General features: G+C 50.6%; 1 protein-coding gene across 8 annotated transcripts in view; it reads left to right on the top strand.

Moving 5' to 3' along the window:
- DNAH17 (dynein axonemal heavy chain 17) overlaps positions 1-15,981 on the top strand; it is a 161,427-nt gene that overhangs the window by 101,286 nt on the left and 44,160 nt on the right. For 7 of the 8 annotated variants that reach the window (XR_013536049.1, XM_035301936.3, XM_035301933.3 and 4 more), the window contains 7 exons: positions 821-968; positions 1,636-1,727; positions 4,660-4,821; positions 5,341-5,505; positions 5,704-5,895; positions 11,953-12,219; positions 14,002-14,163. Coding sequence is in view for 6 of the 8 variants with exons in the window: in XM_035301936.3 (XP_035157827.3) it covers positions 821-968; positions 1,636-1,727; positions 4,660-4,821; positions 5,341-5,505; positions 5,704-5,895; positions 11,953-12,219; positions 14,002-14,163 (1,188 nt within the window). In the remaining 2 variants the exon portion in view is untranslated. Of the gene's footprint in view, positions 1-820; positions 969-1,635; positions 1,728-4,659; positions 4,822-5,340; positions 5,506-5,703; positions 5,896-11,952; positions 12,220-14,001; positions 14,164-15,436; positions 15,505-15,981 lie in introns of those variants that run through there. The other variant, XM_035301940.3, reaches the window with a different exon arrangement.

Genomic DNA, 15,981 nt, shown 5'->3' with positions numbered 1-15,981 from the left:
TGCTGTTAAATCTGAACTTCAGATAAATGCTTTTTTTAGTCCAAGTATGTCCAAATACTTTTTCAGTCTAAACAATATTTGGGCATACTGTTCTTTTTTTCTTTTCTTTTTTTGCTTGTTTTTGTTTTGAGACAGAGTCTCGCTACAGCATCCAGGCTAGAGTGCAGTGGCGTGATCTCAGCTCACTGCAGCCTCTAATTCCCAGGTTCAAGCAGTTCTCCTTCCTCAGCCTCCCGAGTAGCTGGGACTACAGGTGTGTGCCACCACGCCCAGCTAATTTTTGTATTTTTAGTAGAGATGGGGTTTCACCATGTTGGCCAGGCTTGTCTCGAACTTCTGACCTCAAGTGATCCACCTGCTTTGGCCTCCCAAAATATTGGGATTACAGGCATGAGCCACCATGCCCAGCCTGGGACATACTATTCTTAAAAAAAAAAAAGTACTTGTTATTTGTCTGAAATTTGGATTTAGCAGGGCATTCTGTATTTTATCTGTAGCCCTTACCCAGACAGGCTTTGCCTGTGTGTTCTCTAAACACACGGAGACCTGGATTTAGAGCCAGGCCTGCGCTCTGAGCCCTTTCCTTGCCTTTGCCACAGTTATTCTCGAGAGCACCAAGTGAGTTTGGCTGTTTTGCATGTAGTGATACTTAATGTGGTTTTGCCACATGCAAGGCACAGGGTGGGTAACTGCCCGTTCTGACAACTCCCAAAAGACCTTAGACCATGAGGACAGGGGCCGCTCTCCCACGATGGTGGTCCCAGCCCTGGGCTGGTCCCCTAGAGCCGGCTGATGGGAGTTTGTGTTTTTTCCGGAGCAGCGCCACTTCTGTGTGTTTGCTGTGAGCTTCCCTGGCCAGGAGGCCCTCACCACCATCTATAGCACCATCCTAACGCAGCACCTGGCCTTCCGCTCTGTCTCCATGGCTACTCAGAGAATAAGCAGCCAGCTGGTGGCTGCAGCCCTCGGTAAGCTGGCCTCATCCCCTCTCCCGTCAGTAAAACCTACAGCTCTGTGGGCTGATGGCTCTTCATATTTTCCCTTGATGAATATTTTATGTATACTTTTGTTTTTTGAGACAGAGTCTCACTCTGTTGCCAGGCTGGAGTGCAGCGGCGCAATCTTGGCTCACTGCAACCTCCATCTCCTGGGTTCAAGCAACTCTCCTGCCTCAGCCTCCCGAGTAGCTAGGGCTACAGGCGCTGGCCATCACACCCACCTAATTTTTGTGTTAGTAGAAATGGTGTTTTACCATGTTGGCCAGGATGGTCTCAATCTCTTGACCTTGTGATCTGCCCGCCTCGGCCTTCCAAAGTGCTGGGATTCCAGGCATGAGCCACTGCGCCCAGCCTTTATTTATACTTTTAAATCAATATTTTAAAAACGATGCTATGTTTCAACAGGAGATATTGTGAAATACAGTTGCTTCATGGGGGAGGTAGAGGCTGGGAAATTCAGTACACAGACATGATTTACTGCAGAACAGCAAACTTCCTCCCTGTTCAAAGAGCTGTGCAGATTTCTTACTCCAGTTTTCACCATTCCATGGTCTGTCAGCTTTAGAAATTTGAAGCTCTGAGCTTCCTGCGGCCATTAAGAGTACATAGGAACCAACATGTCTTTTTCCTCTAACAGCTTTGCATCAGAAAATTGCAGCAACATTTCTTCCCACGGCCATTAAGTTTCATTATGTCTTCAACCTCAGGGACCTCTCCAATATTTTCCAGGTACTGCTCTTTTAGCTTTAGGTCATGCCCATCTTATGGCCCAGTCCCCGATCCAGGTGCTCTCCTCATCACAGCTCTCAGGGAGCTGTGAACTGACAATAGTGGTGATGGTGATGCTCATGGTGATCATGCTGGTGGTAATGATGGTAATGATACTGATGGTGGTGATGATGGTAATGATACTGATGGTGATGATGGTGGTGGTAGTGATGGTGCTGATGGTGATGCTAATGGTGATCATGCTGGTGATGATGGTAATGGTAATAATGGTGGTGATGGTGATGACGGGGGTGACAATGGTAGTGATGGTTATGATAATGGTGGTGGTGATGGTGGTGGTAGTGATGGCTAGGATGATTATGGTGATGATGGTTTTGATGATAGTGATGGTGGTGGTGATGGCCATAGTGGTGATGATGGTAATGATGGTGGCAATAATGAAGGTTGTGATGGTGATAGTGGTAGTAATGGTGGTGGTGATGGTGGTAATAATGGTAATGATTGTAATAAAGGTGGTGATGGTGGTGGTGATGATGGCAATAGTGGTGATTATGGTAATGATGGTGGTAATGGTGGTTGTGATGGCAGTGATCGTGGTAATGGTGCTGATGGTGGTGATGTAGGGATGGTGATAATAGTGGTGGTGATGGTGGTGGTGATGGAGACGATAATGGTGATAATGGTGGTGGTGATGATGGTAATGGTGATAATGGTGGTGGTGGCGGTGATGGCAGTGATGATGAATGATTGTGGTGATGACAGTGGTAGTGATGGTGGTAATGCTGGTGGTGATAATGGTGATGTGACAGTGATGTGGTGATGGTGGTGGTTATGATGATAGCAGTGGTGGTGGTGATGGTGGCAGTAGTGGTGGTTATGATGGTAATGATGGTGGCAATAATGATAGTGTGGTGGTAATGGTGGTGATAGTGGTAGTGATGGTGTTAGTGATAATGGTGGCGGTGGTGATGTGGAAATGATGGTGATGTGATGGTGATAATGGTAATGATGGTGATATGATGTGATAATGGTGATGGTGGTGGTGATGGTGATAATGATGGTGGTGATGGTGATGATGGTGGTGATGTGATGGTGATAATGTTGATGGTGATGATGGTGGTGGTGGCGGTGATAATGGTGATGTGATGGTGATGTGGTGATGGTGGTGGTTATGATAGTGGTGGTGATGGTGGTGATGGTGGTGATGATGGTGGTGGTGATGATGGCAATAGTGGTTGTGATGATGGTAATGATGGTGGTAATAGTGATAGTGTGGTGGTAATGGTGGTGATAGTGGTAGTGATGGTGTTAGTAATGATAATGGTGGTGGTGGTGATGATGTGGTAATGATGGTGATAATGGTGATGATGGTGATATGATGTGATAATCGTGATGGTGATGGATGTGATGGTGATAATGGTGATGGTGGTGATGATGATGGTGGTGATAGTTATGTGTTGGTGGTGGTGGTTATGATAATGATAGTGGTGGTGATGGTAATAATATTTTCTCTCATTTACTGACTGCTTACTCTGAGTCAGGGATTGGATTTGGCACCTTATTTACATCCTCATTTTCTCCTCCAACAGCACATAAGTTTGGTACTCATATCCCCACTTTACTAAGCAGGAGTTTGTAGCTAAGGGAGGTTAAGTTATGCCTACTTCCTCCCATATAAAGTATTGGCCCAGACAGGCATGGTGGCTCACACCTGTAATCCTAGCACTTTGGGAGGCCGAGGCGGGCAGATCACGAGGTCAGAAGTTCAAGTCCAGCCTGGCCAATATGGTGAATCCCCATCTCTACTAAAAATATAAAAATTAGCCAGGTATGGTGCTGTGCACCTGTAATCCCAGCTACTTGGGAGGCTGAGGCAGGAGAATCACTTGAACCTGGGAAGCGGAGGTTGCAGTGAGCTGAGATCATGCCACTGCTGTCCAGCCTGAACCACAGAGCAAGACTCTATTCAAAAAAACAAAAAGTATCAACTCAAATATCATGTTCTTACAGAGGCCCCTCCTCATCCCTCACACTCAGTCTCAGTACTCTGGGTGTGTCATTCGGAGCACACATCACAGTGTAAAATGACCGTTTCTTTTCGTACCTGGCCACCTCCTCCCACTAGCATGTCAACTCCAATGTCAGGGTCTGTTGCTTCCTTGCTGTGCCTGGGAAATTGCAGGCCCTCAATCAGCTCTTGTCCAGCTTGCCCAGGGTTGCTTGCTTAGTAAATGAACAAGCCAGGACTGGACCAAATAGACTTGCTGCAGCGCCCAAGCCAGTGACATCAATCACTGTGGCATCAATTGCTAGTTCCCTTTATGATTAGCTTCCCTTGGCCCTCCACCATTCACTCTACTAGAGGATGAGGCCGCAACCCTGTCCTGTGAGGAGAACTCCTCCACATTTCTTTCTTTCTTTTTTTTTTGAGACAGAGTCTCGCTCTGTTGCCCAGGCTGGAGTGCAGTGGTATAATCTGGTCTCACTGCCACCTTTGCCTCCTGGGTTCTAGTGATTCTCCTGCCTCAGCCTCCCGAGTAGCTGGGATTACAGCTGTGCACCACCACACCCAGCTAATTTTTGTATTTTAGTAGAGATGGGGTTTTACCACCGCGGGCAGGATGGTCTCGATGTCCTGACCTCATGATCTGCCCGCCTCGGCCTCCCAAAGTGCTGGGATTACAGATGTGAGCCACCGCGCCCGGCCGAAAACTCCTCCACATCTCTCAGGACACAAACACGTGCTCTGGCATCTGGGATTTGCGGGACGTCTGTGATGAGTGGCTTCCCTGGCCCCAAGTGAATGCTGTGCCAACAGCTGAGCAGGTCCCCTCAGCCCGGGGGAGGAGGCTGCTCCTTAGGTCCTCTGTGTCCAGCACTGGACTCGCCTTCATAATGGCTAATGGTGCTGACCATCCTGTGTTTGGGGCAGGGACTCTTATTTTCCATGGCAGAAGTTCTGAAAACCCCACTGGACCTTGTCCGCCTTTGGCTACATGAGGCTGAACGAGTGTATGGTGACAAAATGGTTGACGAAAAAGACCAGGAAATACTGCGCAGAGTCACCATGGCCTCCACCAAGAAGTTCTTTGATGTAAGTCAGGCTACCCTGTCTCTCTCCTGCACCCAGCATGGCTCTAAGAGGGGGAGCATCTGCAGCCATTGAGCCCCACAGACCCCTCGGTAGGGCCCTTTGGTGGTGGTGGGAAGATCCATGTTAGGTTGCACGCGATCATTCTAGCACGTGGCTGTGGGTCCAAGTGAGAATCAAGCACTTAGTAGATGAGGGTATGTCACCTCCCTCCATCCACTCGGGGTGGAGAGAGGCCCTGTGTGGCTCAGTGTGCCTTGCTGGTGTGTCCTGTGTGTTCTTGGTGGAGTCATTTCTTTGGACTATGAATTCCTTCCTGATACAGTGGGATCAGACCCTCCCACCCCAGGAAATTTGCCCAGCGGTTTGATGGGCCCACAGCCCCAAGTTCAGGCCCCTGAAGACTGGTTCTGGTACCCCAGGGTGACCTCCTGGGCCACTGTGGCAAAGTACTGAGCTGCTGTTAATTAACTGTGTGGTCATGGTGGCCAGAACCAGAAGTATCGTCTCTTGTTTTCCTAGGATCTTGGTGAAGAGCTCTTATTTGCCAAGCCAAATATCTTCTGCCACTTTGCTCAAGGGATTGGCGATCCCAAATACGTCCCTGTAACTGATGTGGCTCATCTGAACAAGCTGCTGGTGGACGTCCTGGACAGCTACAATGAAGTTAATGCGATCATGAATTTGGTGAGCAGGCTGGGGCTGATGGCAAGGGCATGGGACCTGGACGAGGTCACCCTCTCCGGCTGCATTATCAACATCCAGTGGCATTCTGCGGGGCTGTGGGGCACACGGTGTGCACCTCAGTGTGCGCAGGGTCCGTGCTGGTGACAGAGCTGATGCCAGGTGCTATAAGATGCTGTGGCATCTCTCTGGTTTCTGCAGGTGCTGTTTGAGGATGCCATGGCTCACGTCTGCAGGATTAATCGCATCCTGGAGTCTCCCCGGGGGAACGCCCTGCTGGTAGGCGTGGGCGGCAGTGGCAAACAGAGCCTCTCCCGCCTGGCGGCATACATCAGCGGCCTCGATGTGTTCCAGATCACCCTCAAGAAGGGCTATGGGATCTCCGACCTCAAGGTGACTGTTCAATAGCTGCCTTTTGCAGTCGGATGAGGGAGTAAAGAAAAACTTCACCACTTTCTTTTCCAAAATGAAGCCAGCCAGCACAGGGAATCCGAGCATCACCAGTAGTCCTTATCTAAGGGATCTTTACCTTAGAAATCCGAGGCCAGAAAACCTTCCGGCCAGTGCGCGTGCCTGTGTGACTGAGGTGGAGAGTGTGTCTCTCGATGCCTCGATGGACACAGTCCAGAAAGTCAACACAGATCACAGAGGCAGAAAGATTGGATTCCTGCCCTGGTCACTGAGTGTTTCAAATGGTTCCCTGTTCTCTCTCCAGATGACAGAATTCAGAGCCGTGACTAGGTGTCTGACTGCACGCCTGAGCTTCTGAATGGTGCTTTTGAAATGAATTAAATAAACATTAGAGTAAACATAAGATCTCCCACACCCAAGACACACTGCTGAGGGTTTTTACTGATTTCTTGTTCCTGAAAATCTGCTCTCTGTGTACCATTGGTTCAGGCAGCTGCGTACCATTAGTTCAGAACAAATCACCGTGCTTGAAATTAGACCTGAAATTGATGAGATGGTGCTACACGGCCATGCCTTCTCTGGGTCTGTGCCCGGGGTGTTGTCGTGGGGCCAGGATGCTGCCAGACCCAAGGGGGAGCCCTAAGGGGAACCTCCCACAGCCCATGGCCCTGAGGCAGTCGCTGGGCTGGTGACTTTAGCAGGCAGACCTGGAGCCAGTGTTGCCGGGAGTGGTGAGAGGCATCTGCAGGCAGAGACCCTGGACGGGGGCAAGCCAGGCTGTGCCAGGGACAGCCACCCTCTGGGACAGTCTCCAGTTTCTGGCTGTGTGTTCTCTGCCTTCCCAATGGATTACAAAAACGAAAGCCTGCTCTTTTTTGAAGTCCTCAAATGGGCACTCCCGAACACGGCCCGGCCTTCTGGACCCATGAGCAGTAGTGAGCCATGGGTTCTCAGCACACCTGATGGAGTTGGTCTCCGCCGTCACTCAAGTGTCATTTGAACCTGGAGCTGTATAGGTTTACTGAGCTTTCTCCGCTGCAGTCTCTAGTCTGTTACCTAAGTCGTGTTGGTTTACTTTCCTGTCGGCGTAGTTTCCTTGCTCTGCCTCCCTGCGGGGATTTTCTTCCTGATCCCTCCTGCTGGGGCTGATCATGGGTGCTGTACTATTTTATTCGTCCACATCAGCCGCCGCTCTGCAGTCTGGTCTGTGGAATTTCACTGCCCCTGCACTCCTCACGAATCAGCTTTGCAGTCATCTTTCACTATCATTTATTAAGCAGCTTCTGTGGATTCAGAGCTAAGGGCAGAGATACACGGGGCGAAAACTCCCTGTATCATATTGGGGGAGCCAGCCTCCTGAGCGCCATTCCATGTGATTCTGATTCTTTCTTTCTTTTTTTTTTTTTTTTGAGACAGAGTTTCCCTCTTGTTACCCAGGCTGGAGTGCAATGACGCAATCTTGGCTCACCACAACCTCCGCCTCCTGGGTTCAGGCAGTTCTCCTGCCTCAGCCTCCCGAGTAGCTGGGATTACAGGCACACGCCACCCTGCCCAGCTAATGTTTTTTTTATTTATTTTTTAGTAGAGACGGGGTTTCACCATGTTGACCAAGATGGTCTCAATCTCTTGACCTCATGATCCACCTGCCTCGGCCTCCCAAAGTGCTGGGATGACAGTGATTCTGATTCTAATAGTGCTGTCCTAGTAACAGGCTCAGCCCATGAGGGTAACGTATATGTTTGTGATGATGTAAAATTATAAAGTAGGTACTGAAAGCTGTGGCACCTGCTAGAGGCTAGGGGTGCACAGGAAAGGGGTGGGGAACGGGCCCTGGAGGACAGGGTGCCGCGTGAAAAGCCCTGGGCTCGGTCCCAAGAAAACGAGACACCATCCAGATGTGCAAGCCGGGGGATAAAGGGGACAGGACCTAGCAGTGTTTAGGACACGGGAAGGATAGTTTGAAAGCACAGAAACTGCCGAAGGATGACCTGGGTGGAGCTGGGGCACAAGGCCTGTGACCCCACAAAGCCCAAAAGCAGGCAGGTGCGATAAGAAGGGATAATGGCGGGGAGGGTGAAGCAGGACCAGCGAGGCCTGTGCCTGCCGAGAGGGAGGGCATGTATGACCTCAGGGGCTCAGCTGGGGTCCAGGATCTAAAACCTTCAGGTGCTACCCCAGCTCCCCTCTCACACCCCACACACAGCCCCCGGGGCCAGGCGGTGGGGAGCTTTTCTTTCGGTGAAACCTTCTCCCCAGCCTGAGTCAGCAGCTGGAGCTGGGCTGCCCCATGATGAAAGCCTTTCAGCAAAACAAGGGACCATGGTCCCAGCAACTCAGGTGCCCCCGACTTCCTGCAGAGGAAAGGGGAGGGGTGAGAAGCAGCCATCGGATGGGGTGGGGGGCTTGGCCTCACATGATTCTCAGGGAGGAGGCCTTGCTGCGCAGCTCGCACACCCCACTCTCAAACCTTGGCTCCCTGTCCTTGCTCTCTACTGCCGGTGGCATTGGCTGTGGCAAGGAAAGATGCCGCTGATGATACTCTGGCCAGAGAAAGGGAAGCCTGTGCCCCTTACTCATGGCTGGTCCCTAGGCAGGCCTAGATGCAGGTGAGGATTGCCATCCTTGGCTGACAGTGATGACAGGGATGTAGGCATCTCCAGCTTCAGTAGCACCATGGGGCTCTCAACCAAGATGGGAGGGAGAGCTGGGGAGATGATATACCTCGGGATGAGGCAGCCAGTGCCCAGCAGGATGCATGAGGCTGAGAAGTGCAGAAATGGGGTGGGGGTGGAGATGCGGGGACTGGCCTCAGCGGTGGTGAAGAGGGCGGGAGTGGGGGAGACTGTGCCAGGGAGTGTGTGGGGAGGGTGAGGTGGGGGCAGGCCGGAATCCAGGGGCAGCCCAGCGGTCACAGCCAGGTGATGGACAGTGCGGCTGTGAGAAAGCCAGATGGGGCAGGTGCAGTGGCTCAAGCCTGTAATCCCCGAACTTTGAGAGGCCAAGGCAGGAGGATCACTTGAGCCCAGGAGGTAGAGGCTGCAATAAGCTGTGATCATGCCACTGCTCTCCAGCCTGGGTGACACAGTGAGGTCCTATCTCTAAAAAAGTAAAATCAGGAAAAAAAAAAAAAGGGGGGGGGTCTGGTATGGTCAGTCTCTACCCAATGCACTTGCTACCTGAAGGGTGACTCGTTTTTGACTCAAGGTCATCCCTGCTCTCACACTCTGCCCCTTGCCTTGAGGCAGGGTCCAAGGACATAGCCATGGCTGGAGACCCACCTGCTTTTCCAGGCTCATGGATTCCCCTTGCTTTTTCTTAGCTTCTCGAAAGATAGGAGATTTGAGGCTGGCTTTTTTGACCCTGGTCAACTCCAAAAGATCTGGCTTGGTGACGTTTCTCTTTATACAGAGACACTTGGAGGAATGGGACCTGGTTCAGAAGGATGGAGCAGGCATGTGGTGCCTACAGTGGATGCTTTAAAGCTGTTTCAATAAGTACAGAAGCCTGTAGGTCTAGTTTTTTAAATTCAATATTATAAGTAAGCAAATAGCCAAAACCCTGGAAATACACGCTACTACTTGGATGAGGCTGGCAGGCATTTACTGCTCTGTAATGTTTTTTTGTTTTTTTTTTATTTTTAAGATGGAGGCCCGCTCTGTGCCCAGGCTGGAGTGCAATGGTATGATCTCAGCTCACTGCAACCTCTGCCTCCTGGGTTCAAGAAATTCTCCTGTCTTAGGCTCCCGAATAGCTGGGACTACAGGCACTCGCCACCATGCCCAGCTAATTTTTGTATTTTTAGTAGAGACGGGGTTTCACCATGTTGGTCAGGATGGTCTCCATCTATTGACCTCGTGATCTGCCAGCCTTGGCCTCCCAAAAAGTGCTTGGATTACAGGCGTGAGTACCGTGCCTGGCCATGCTTTTTTTTTTTTTTTTTTTTGAGATGGAGTCTCACTCTGGAGTGCAGTGATGCAATCTCGGCTCACTGAAACCTCCACCTCCTGGGTTCAAGTGATTCTTCTGCCTCAGCCCCCTGAGTCGCTGGGATTACAGGCACTCGCCACCATGCTCAGCTAATTTTTTGTATTTTTAATAGAGATGGGGTTTCACCATCTTGGCCAGGATGGTCTCAATCTCTTGACCTCTTGATCTGCTTGCCTCAGCCTCCCAAAGTGCTAGGAATACAGGTGTGCGCCACCGTGCCTGCCGGCCATGCTTTAAAAAAACAAACAAACAAACAAACAAAAACCCTCTTCTTCATTTATTCTTCCAAAATTCCTGTGAAATCATTTTGTGGCTCTGTCTTTAAACCCACTGGGGCTGGGAGGAGCTCTGCCGTGTATATGGATGACTCCGAAGGGGGTTCCCCGTTGAGTTTCCCAGGCCAAGCCTGCCGTATATTTATTCAGGGCCTCTTTTAGGGTCTCCATTTAAGATTTTTTTCTTTCCTTTTGCAGGTGTGATAAAATGTGCATAGTATAAAATTGACTGTTTTCACTATTATTTGTTTATTTTGAGATGGAGTCTCACTCTGTCACCCAGGCTGGGGTACAATGGCAACATCTCGGTTCACTGCAACCTCTGCCTCAGGGTTCAAGAAATTTTCATGCTTCAGCCTCCCAAGTAGCTGGGATTACAGGCACCCACCACCATGACTGGCTAATTTTTGTATTTTTAGTAGAGTCTGGGTTTCACCATTTTGGCCAGGCTGCTCTCAAACTTCTTCCCTTAGGTGATCTGCCTGCTTCAGCCTCCCAAAGTGTTGGGATTATAGATGTAAGCCACCACACCCAGCCTGTTCTTTTATTTTAAAAAATTTTTTTCCAAGACAAATAGAAGAGTAAGATTTTTCAGCTGGGTGAGGTGGCTCACGCCTGTAATCCCAGCACTTTGGGAGGCTGAGGCGGGCGGATCACCTGAGGTCGGGAGTTTGAGACCAGCCTGGCCAACATGGTGAAACCCGGTCTCTACCGAAAATACAAAAATTAGCTGAGTGTGGTGGTGCACACCTGTAGTCCCAGCTACTTGGGAGGCTGAGGCAGGAGAACTGCTGGAAGCTGGGAGGTGGAGGCTGCAGCGAGCCAAGATCGCGACACTGCACTCCAGCCTGGGTGACAGAGTGAGACTTTGCCTCAAAAAAAAAAAAGTAAGACATTTTCACCACCTTTCACATCTAGTCCAGTGGCATGAAGCACATTCACGTTCTTGTGTGACTGTCACTACTGTCCCTCTCCAGAACCCTTTCATCCTCCCAAACAGGAGCTCTGTCTCATGAAGGAAAAACTCCCCCTTCCCCAGCCCAGTCCCTGGCAACCTCCGTTCTTCTTTCTGCTCTGACTTTGGCTGCTCTCGGGACCTCATGTAGGTGGAATCACATGGTATTTGTCCTTTCGTGTCCAGCTTCTTTACTCAGTGCCATGTCCTGAAGGTCCGTCTGTGATTTAGCATGTGTCAGAATTTCCTCCCTTCTTATGACCGAATCCGATTCCATTGCACAGATGGACTGTGCTTTGTGTGCCTGTTCATGCGTGGATGGACACTTGGGTGTCCTGATGGCTGCTGTGAACCTGGCTGTGCTCTGTTTAAGGTTTTGGGTCTTCTGCTACAGACCTTGGATTCTTCCTTTTTTCTTTTCCTTAAAGACAGGGTCTTGCTGTGTTGCTCAGGCTGGTCTTGAACTCTTGGCCTCAATGGATCCCCCACCTCAGCTTCCCCAAGCCCTAGGATTATAAGCGTGAGCCACCATGCCTGGCCTACATTTCTTAGAAAGTTGGTCCTGTGGCAGAGTGTGCCAGTGATCCCAATTACTTGGGAGGCTGAGGCAGGAGAATCGCTTGAACCCGGGAGGTGGAGGTTACAGTGAGCCGAGATCGTGCCGTTGCACACCAGCCTGGATGACAGAGCGAGACTCTGTATCACAGAATAAAAGAAAAAGAAAGTTGACTCCATGGCCCTGGGTTCTGGGTGGTTGTGGATGATGTCTCTAATTGAGCATCTTCTTACCAAGGCCCCTAAGCATGTCCTTATTCCGTCCAGGTCGACCTCGCTGCTCAGTACATAAAGGCTGCCGTGAAGAACGTCCCCTCGGTGTTCCTGATGACAGACTCCCAGGTGGCTGAGGAGCAGTTTCTGGTGCTGATCAATGACCTGTTGGCCTCAGGAGAGATCCCCGGGCTGTTCACGGAGGATGAGGTGGAGAACATCATCTCCTCCATGCGACCCCAAGTCAAGTCCCTCGGCATCACCGACACCCGGGAAGAGTGTTGGAAATTCTTCATCGAGAAAGTGCGCAGACAGCTCAAGGTGGGACGCCTGTCTTGGGCTGGGCCCCAGGAGCCCAGCTTGGCTCCTATTGCCAACAGGGCTTGGGTTTTTGCTCTGCATAGAGTAGGGAGACTAATCCTTCATGGGGTGTGAAATCCTGTTAGGAGAGCGTTAGGGGTGGGGCTGTCTGAAGAACTGGAACCTGGAGATTTTTTTACGTGGGTTGGTGGTTAGAGGTGCCTTGGGGCTAAAAGAAGTGTTTACAGCTGTCCTTTGGTATCTGAGGGGGATGGATTCCAGGACCCCCATGGAAACCAGAATCCACAGAGGGATGGGTGTTCGAGGCCTTGATATAAAACAGTGTTGTATTTTGAACATGCTCCCCGCTACTTTAAATCATCTCTAGATTACTTATAATACCTGATATAATATAAAATGCTATGTAAATACGTGTTATATTTTAATTTATATTATTTTATCTTTATTTTTTGAAATTATTTTCAGTCCATGGTTGGTTAAATCCACATCTGTGGACAGAGCCGACCCTGTGACCCCTCCCCGCACATAGCTGGTTTAAGTAGATAAATGCACCTTGATTTTTTTTTGAGGGGGTGGGAAAGAATTTTGCTCTTGTCGTCTAGGCTGTATAGTGGTGCAGTCACGGCTCACTACAACCTCTGAGTCCTCGGTTCAAATGATTCTCTTGCCTCAGCCTTCCAAGTAGCTGGGACTACAGGCATGTGCCACTACACCCAGCTAATTTTTGTATTTTTAATAGAGACAGGGTTTCACCATGTTGGCCAGGCTGGTCTTGAACTCCTGACCTCAGGTGATCTGCCCGCCTCAGCCTCCCAAAGTGCTGGGATTACAGGCGTGAGCTGCCACACCTGGCCGCACCATGACTTTCTGTATCGCCTCTAGGGCAAGTGGGCTAAACTCCCCTAGCAGGACAGACAGCCCCTGGAACTGTCAGCCCTGTCTTCTCCAGAGTTCAGTGGTGCTGCATTTTGGGGGCAGCCAACCCCATAGCTCTCCTGGGTACGTGCCGGCCACCGTTTTCCCTACGTGACTCAAATAGAGCAGGGGCCCTCTTGCCTCTCTCCAGGCTGCCTAGCCCAGTGAGTGAATGCTATCTGTGGAGGCAAAGGCGTCCCCTGATGGGCACTGCCCGCTCCTGGATCCTCTCTGGCCCTGTCACTGCCTGCTCTGTCCAAGCACCCTCACGTCATCATGTAGTGAGGGCTGCAAAGTCAGCCAAGCGTGAGCCACCCCACAAATGGCAATGTCCGTGCAGTATCTACACCACGAAAGAGGGGACCAGAGGGCAAAGGCAGCTGGGAGGCTGAAGCCCATGGCAAGGGACGTTCTTATCTAGCCAGAGAGCCCCCCAGGTCTGTTTCCACAGCAGCTTCTCCAGCTGGGGTCCCAGGGACTCCCTGCCCTTTCTGGGAATTAGCCGCTGTCCTCCAGGGCCTAGCAGGGACCCCTCCTGCTGAACCGGAGGGCTTGGAGCACGGCTGTTCTCAGGCCTCATCTGTCCAATGTGGATGCCCACTCCCCACTCCTTTCTTTGCCCTTTCTCTTTTTTAGAGAGGCAGGCGCCCCTTCGGGAGGGATTGGGATTGCTAGTGAGAGCAGGAGTCAGATGAGCAGCTATTCACTGCAGTGCAGCAGCCGCCTTGCAAACCCAGAACGGGGACTGCGCTCCCCAGGCCCTGGGCAGCCAAGCCCGGCTTTCTGGAAGAGCTTTCTCTGGACTGATGGATTAGGCCCCGGCACTGCAGTCCCAGTGAACAGTGCCTCTGTGTCCCCCACACCCAGGTGATCCTGTGTTTCTCCCCTGTGGGCTCCGTGCTGCGGGTACGAGCCAGAAAATTCCCAGCTGTGGTCAACTGCACGGCCATCGACTGGTTCCACGAGTGGCCAGAAGATGCCCTGGTGTCCGTCAGCGCACGCTTCCTGGAGGAGACCGAGGGAATTCCAGTAAGTTACCAGGGCCACCTCTGCCGCAGCACAGAGCCGGGAGGACAGGGGTAGGCAAGGGCTGGCTCCCTGGGAGAGAAGGAGCTGGGACTAGGGTGAGCTGAGTGAGGCGCCCGCCTGGGGCTCAACATTTAAGAGGCTGCCAGAAACCTCAGGCATCCAGATAAGTGAGGTTTTAATGTATTCATTTTGAAGATGGAAATGAATGCTAAAAAAATGCGTGATGAACAAACCATCAGAATTGTGAACTGAGGTGGCTGTTGGGTTTTTTGTTTCATTGTCCTGCAATCCTGAGCCATGGAGGCGGGGTTTCCAATCAGGACCTGTGTGGCCAAGGCCCCAGGGCCAGTTCAGGAGGGCTGAGGACACACAGCGTGCGGACAGCGTGGGCCTCTCGGGCTTTCTACCTTGTCTCGAGTGCTGGCTGGAGAGCCTGTTTGCTGGGTTAAGCATACACAAGGGTGCACACCATTGCCTTGTGCACCTCAGGGGAAATGATAGGTCCCACATTCTCTCGAAGTCTCTTTTTATTGAAAGATGGTGCCCAAGGCCAGGGGTGGTGGCTCACACCTATAATCCCAGTACTTTGGGAGACTGAGGTGGGCAGATCGCTTGAGGTCAGGAGTTCAAGACCAGCCTGGCCAACATGGTGAAACCCCATCTCTATTAAAAATATAAAAATTAGCTGGATGTGGTGATTCATGCCTGTAATCCCAGCTACTTGGGAGGCTGAGGCAGGAGAATCGCTTGAACCTGGGAGGCAGAGGTTGCAGTGAGCTGAGACTGTACCACTGCACTCCAGCCTGGGTGACAGAGCAAGACTGTCTCAAAAACAAAAAAACGATGAAATATGGTGCCCATGTTCACTGTTTAAGCTAAATGCTTGCCTGGAAATCACCTATAAACTCTGGCTCACTTTCAACGAACTCAGTAGGAGGGATGAGGAGCCCTTAGGATCAGCCCCCTTTATTACCATCTCTTAGTTATTTTGAACGCATATGAAGTGATTGAGTAGGCTAGAATAAACCTGAAACTAACTTCTCTTTCTCCTGGTTTTTAAAGATGGGAAGAAGAGCCCACTTGCTGTTAGAGCATTCATTTATGAGATTGGTCACTCCCAGTAACTCTTCAGTTCAGAAGTGTCCTTTGGAGCATAGATTTGGGTTTCTAGTTCCCATGGCAGAGGCTTCCTAGAAACAGGCATTGCCCCACCCGCCTCCAGCACTACGCACATGCTAACCCATGTGTGTTGGATGAATTCATTACTTTTCAGAACATCCTGAATTAAAATGAATATCGCTGAGACAGTTTCTGGGCAAAGCTCCCAGTGTCTGCCTTCAGGTAGGTGGGCAGGCCCAGAGGGCTGGGAGAAAGAGGTTCTAAATCCCAGAACCCAGCCTTGGGAGTAAACAATAAATATTTGGAGAATTATCTGGGATATGAAAACATAGTCTCAGCCTTGTACTTTTTTAGGTATGCAGGTATGTGAATGTGTTTGTATGTGTATAGATGCAGGTATGTGAATGTGTGTGCGCGTGTATAGATGCCGGTATGTGAATGTGTTTGTATGTGTATAGATGCCGGTATGTGAATGTGTGTGCGCGTGTATAGATGCAGGTATGTGAATGTGTGTGCGCGTGTATAGATGCAGGTATGTGAATGTGTGTGCGCGTGTATAGATGCAGGTATGTGAATGTGTGTGCGCGTGTATAGATGCAGGTATGTGAATGTGTGTGCGCGTGTATAGATGCAGGTATGTGAATGTGCACGTGTATAGATGCAGGTATGTGAATGTGTGTGCGCGTGTATAGATGCAGG

The sequence above is a fragment of the Callithrix jacchus genome, chromosome 5 (genome assembly GCF_049354715.1).
Source record: "Callithrix jacchus isolate 240 chromosome 5, calJac240_pri, whole genome shotgun sequence".
NCBI lineage: Eukaryota > Metazoa > Chordata > Mammalia > Primates > Cebidae > Callithrix > Callithrix jacchus.
The sequence above is the reverse complement of the archived record's forward strand: the minus strand, read 5'-3'. Positions and strand labels throughout refer to the sequence as shown.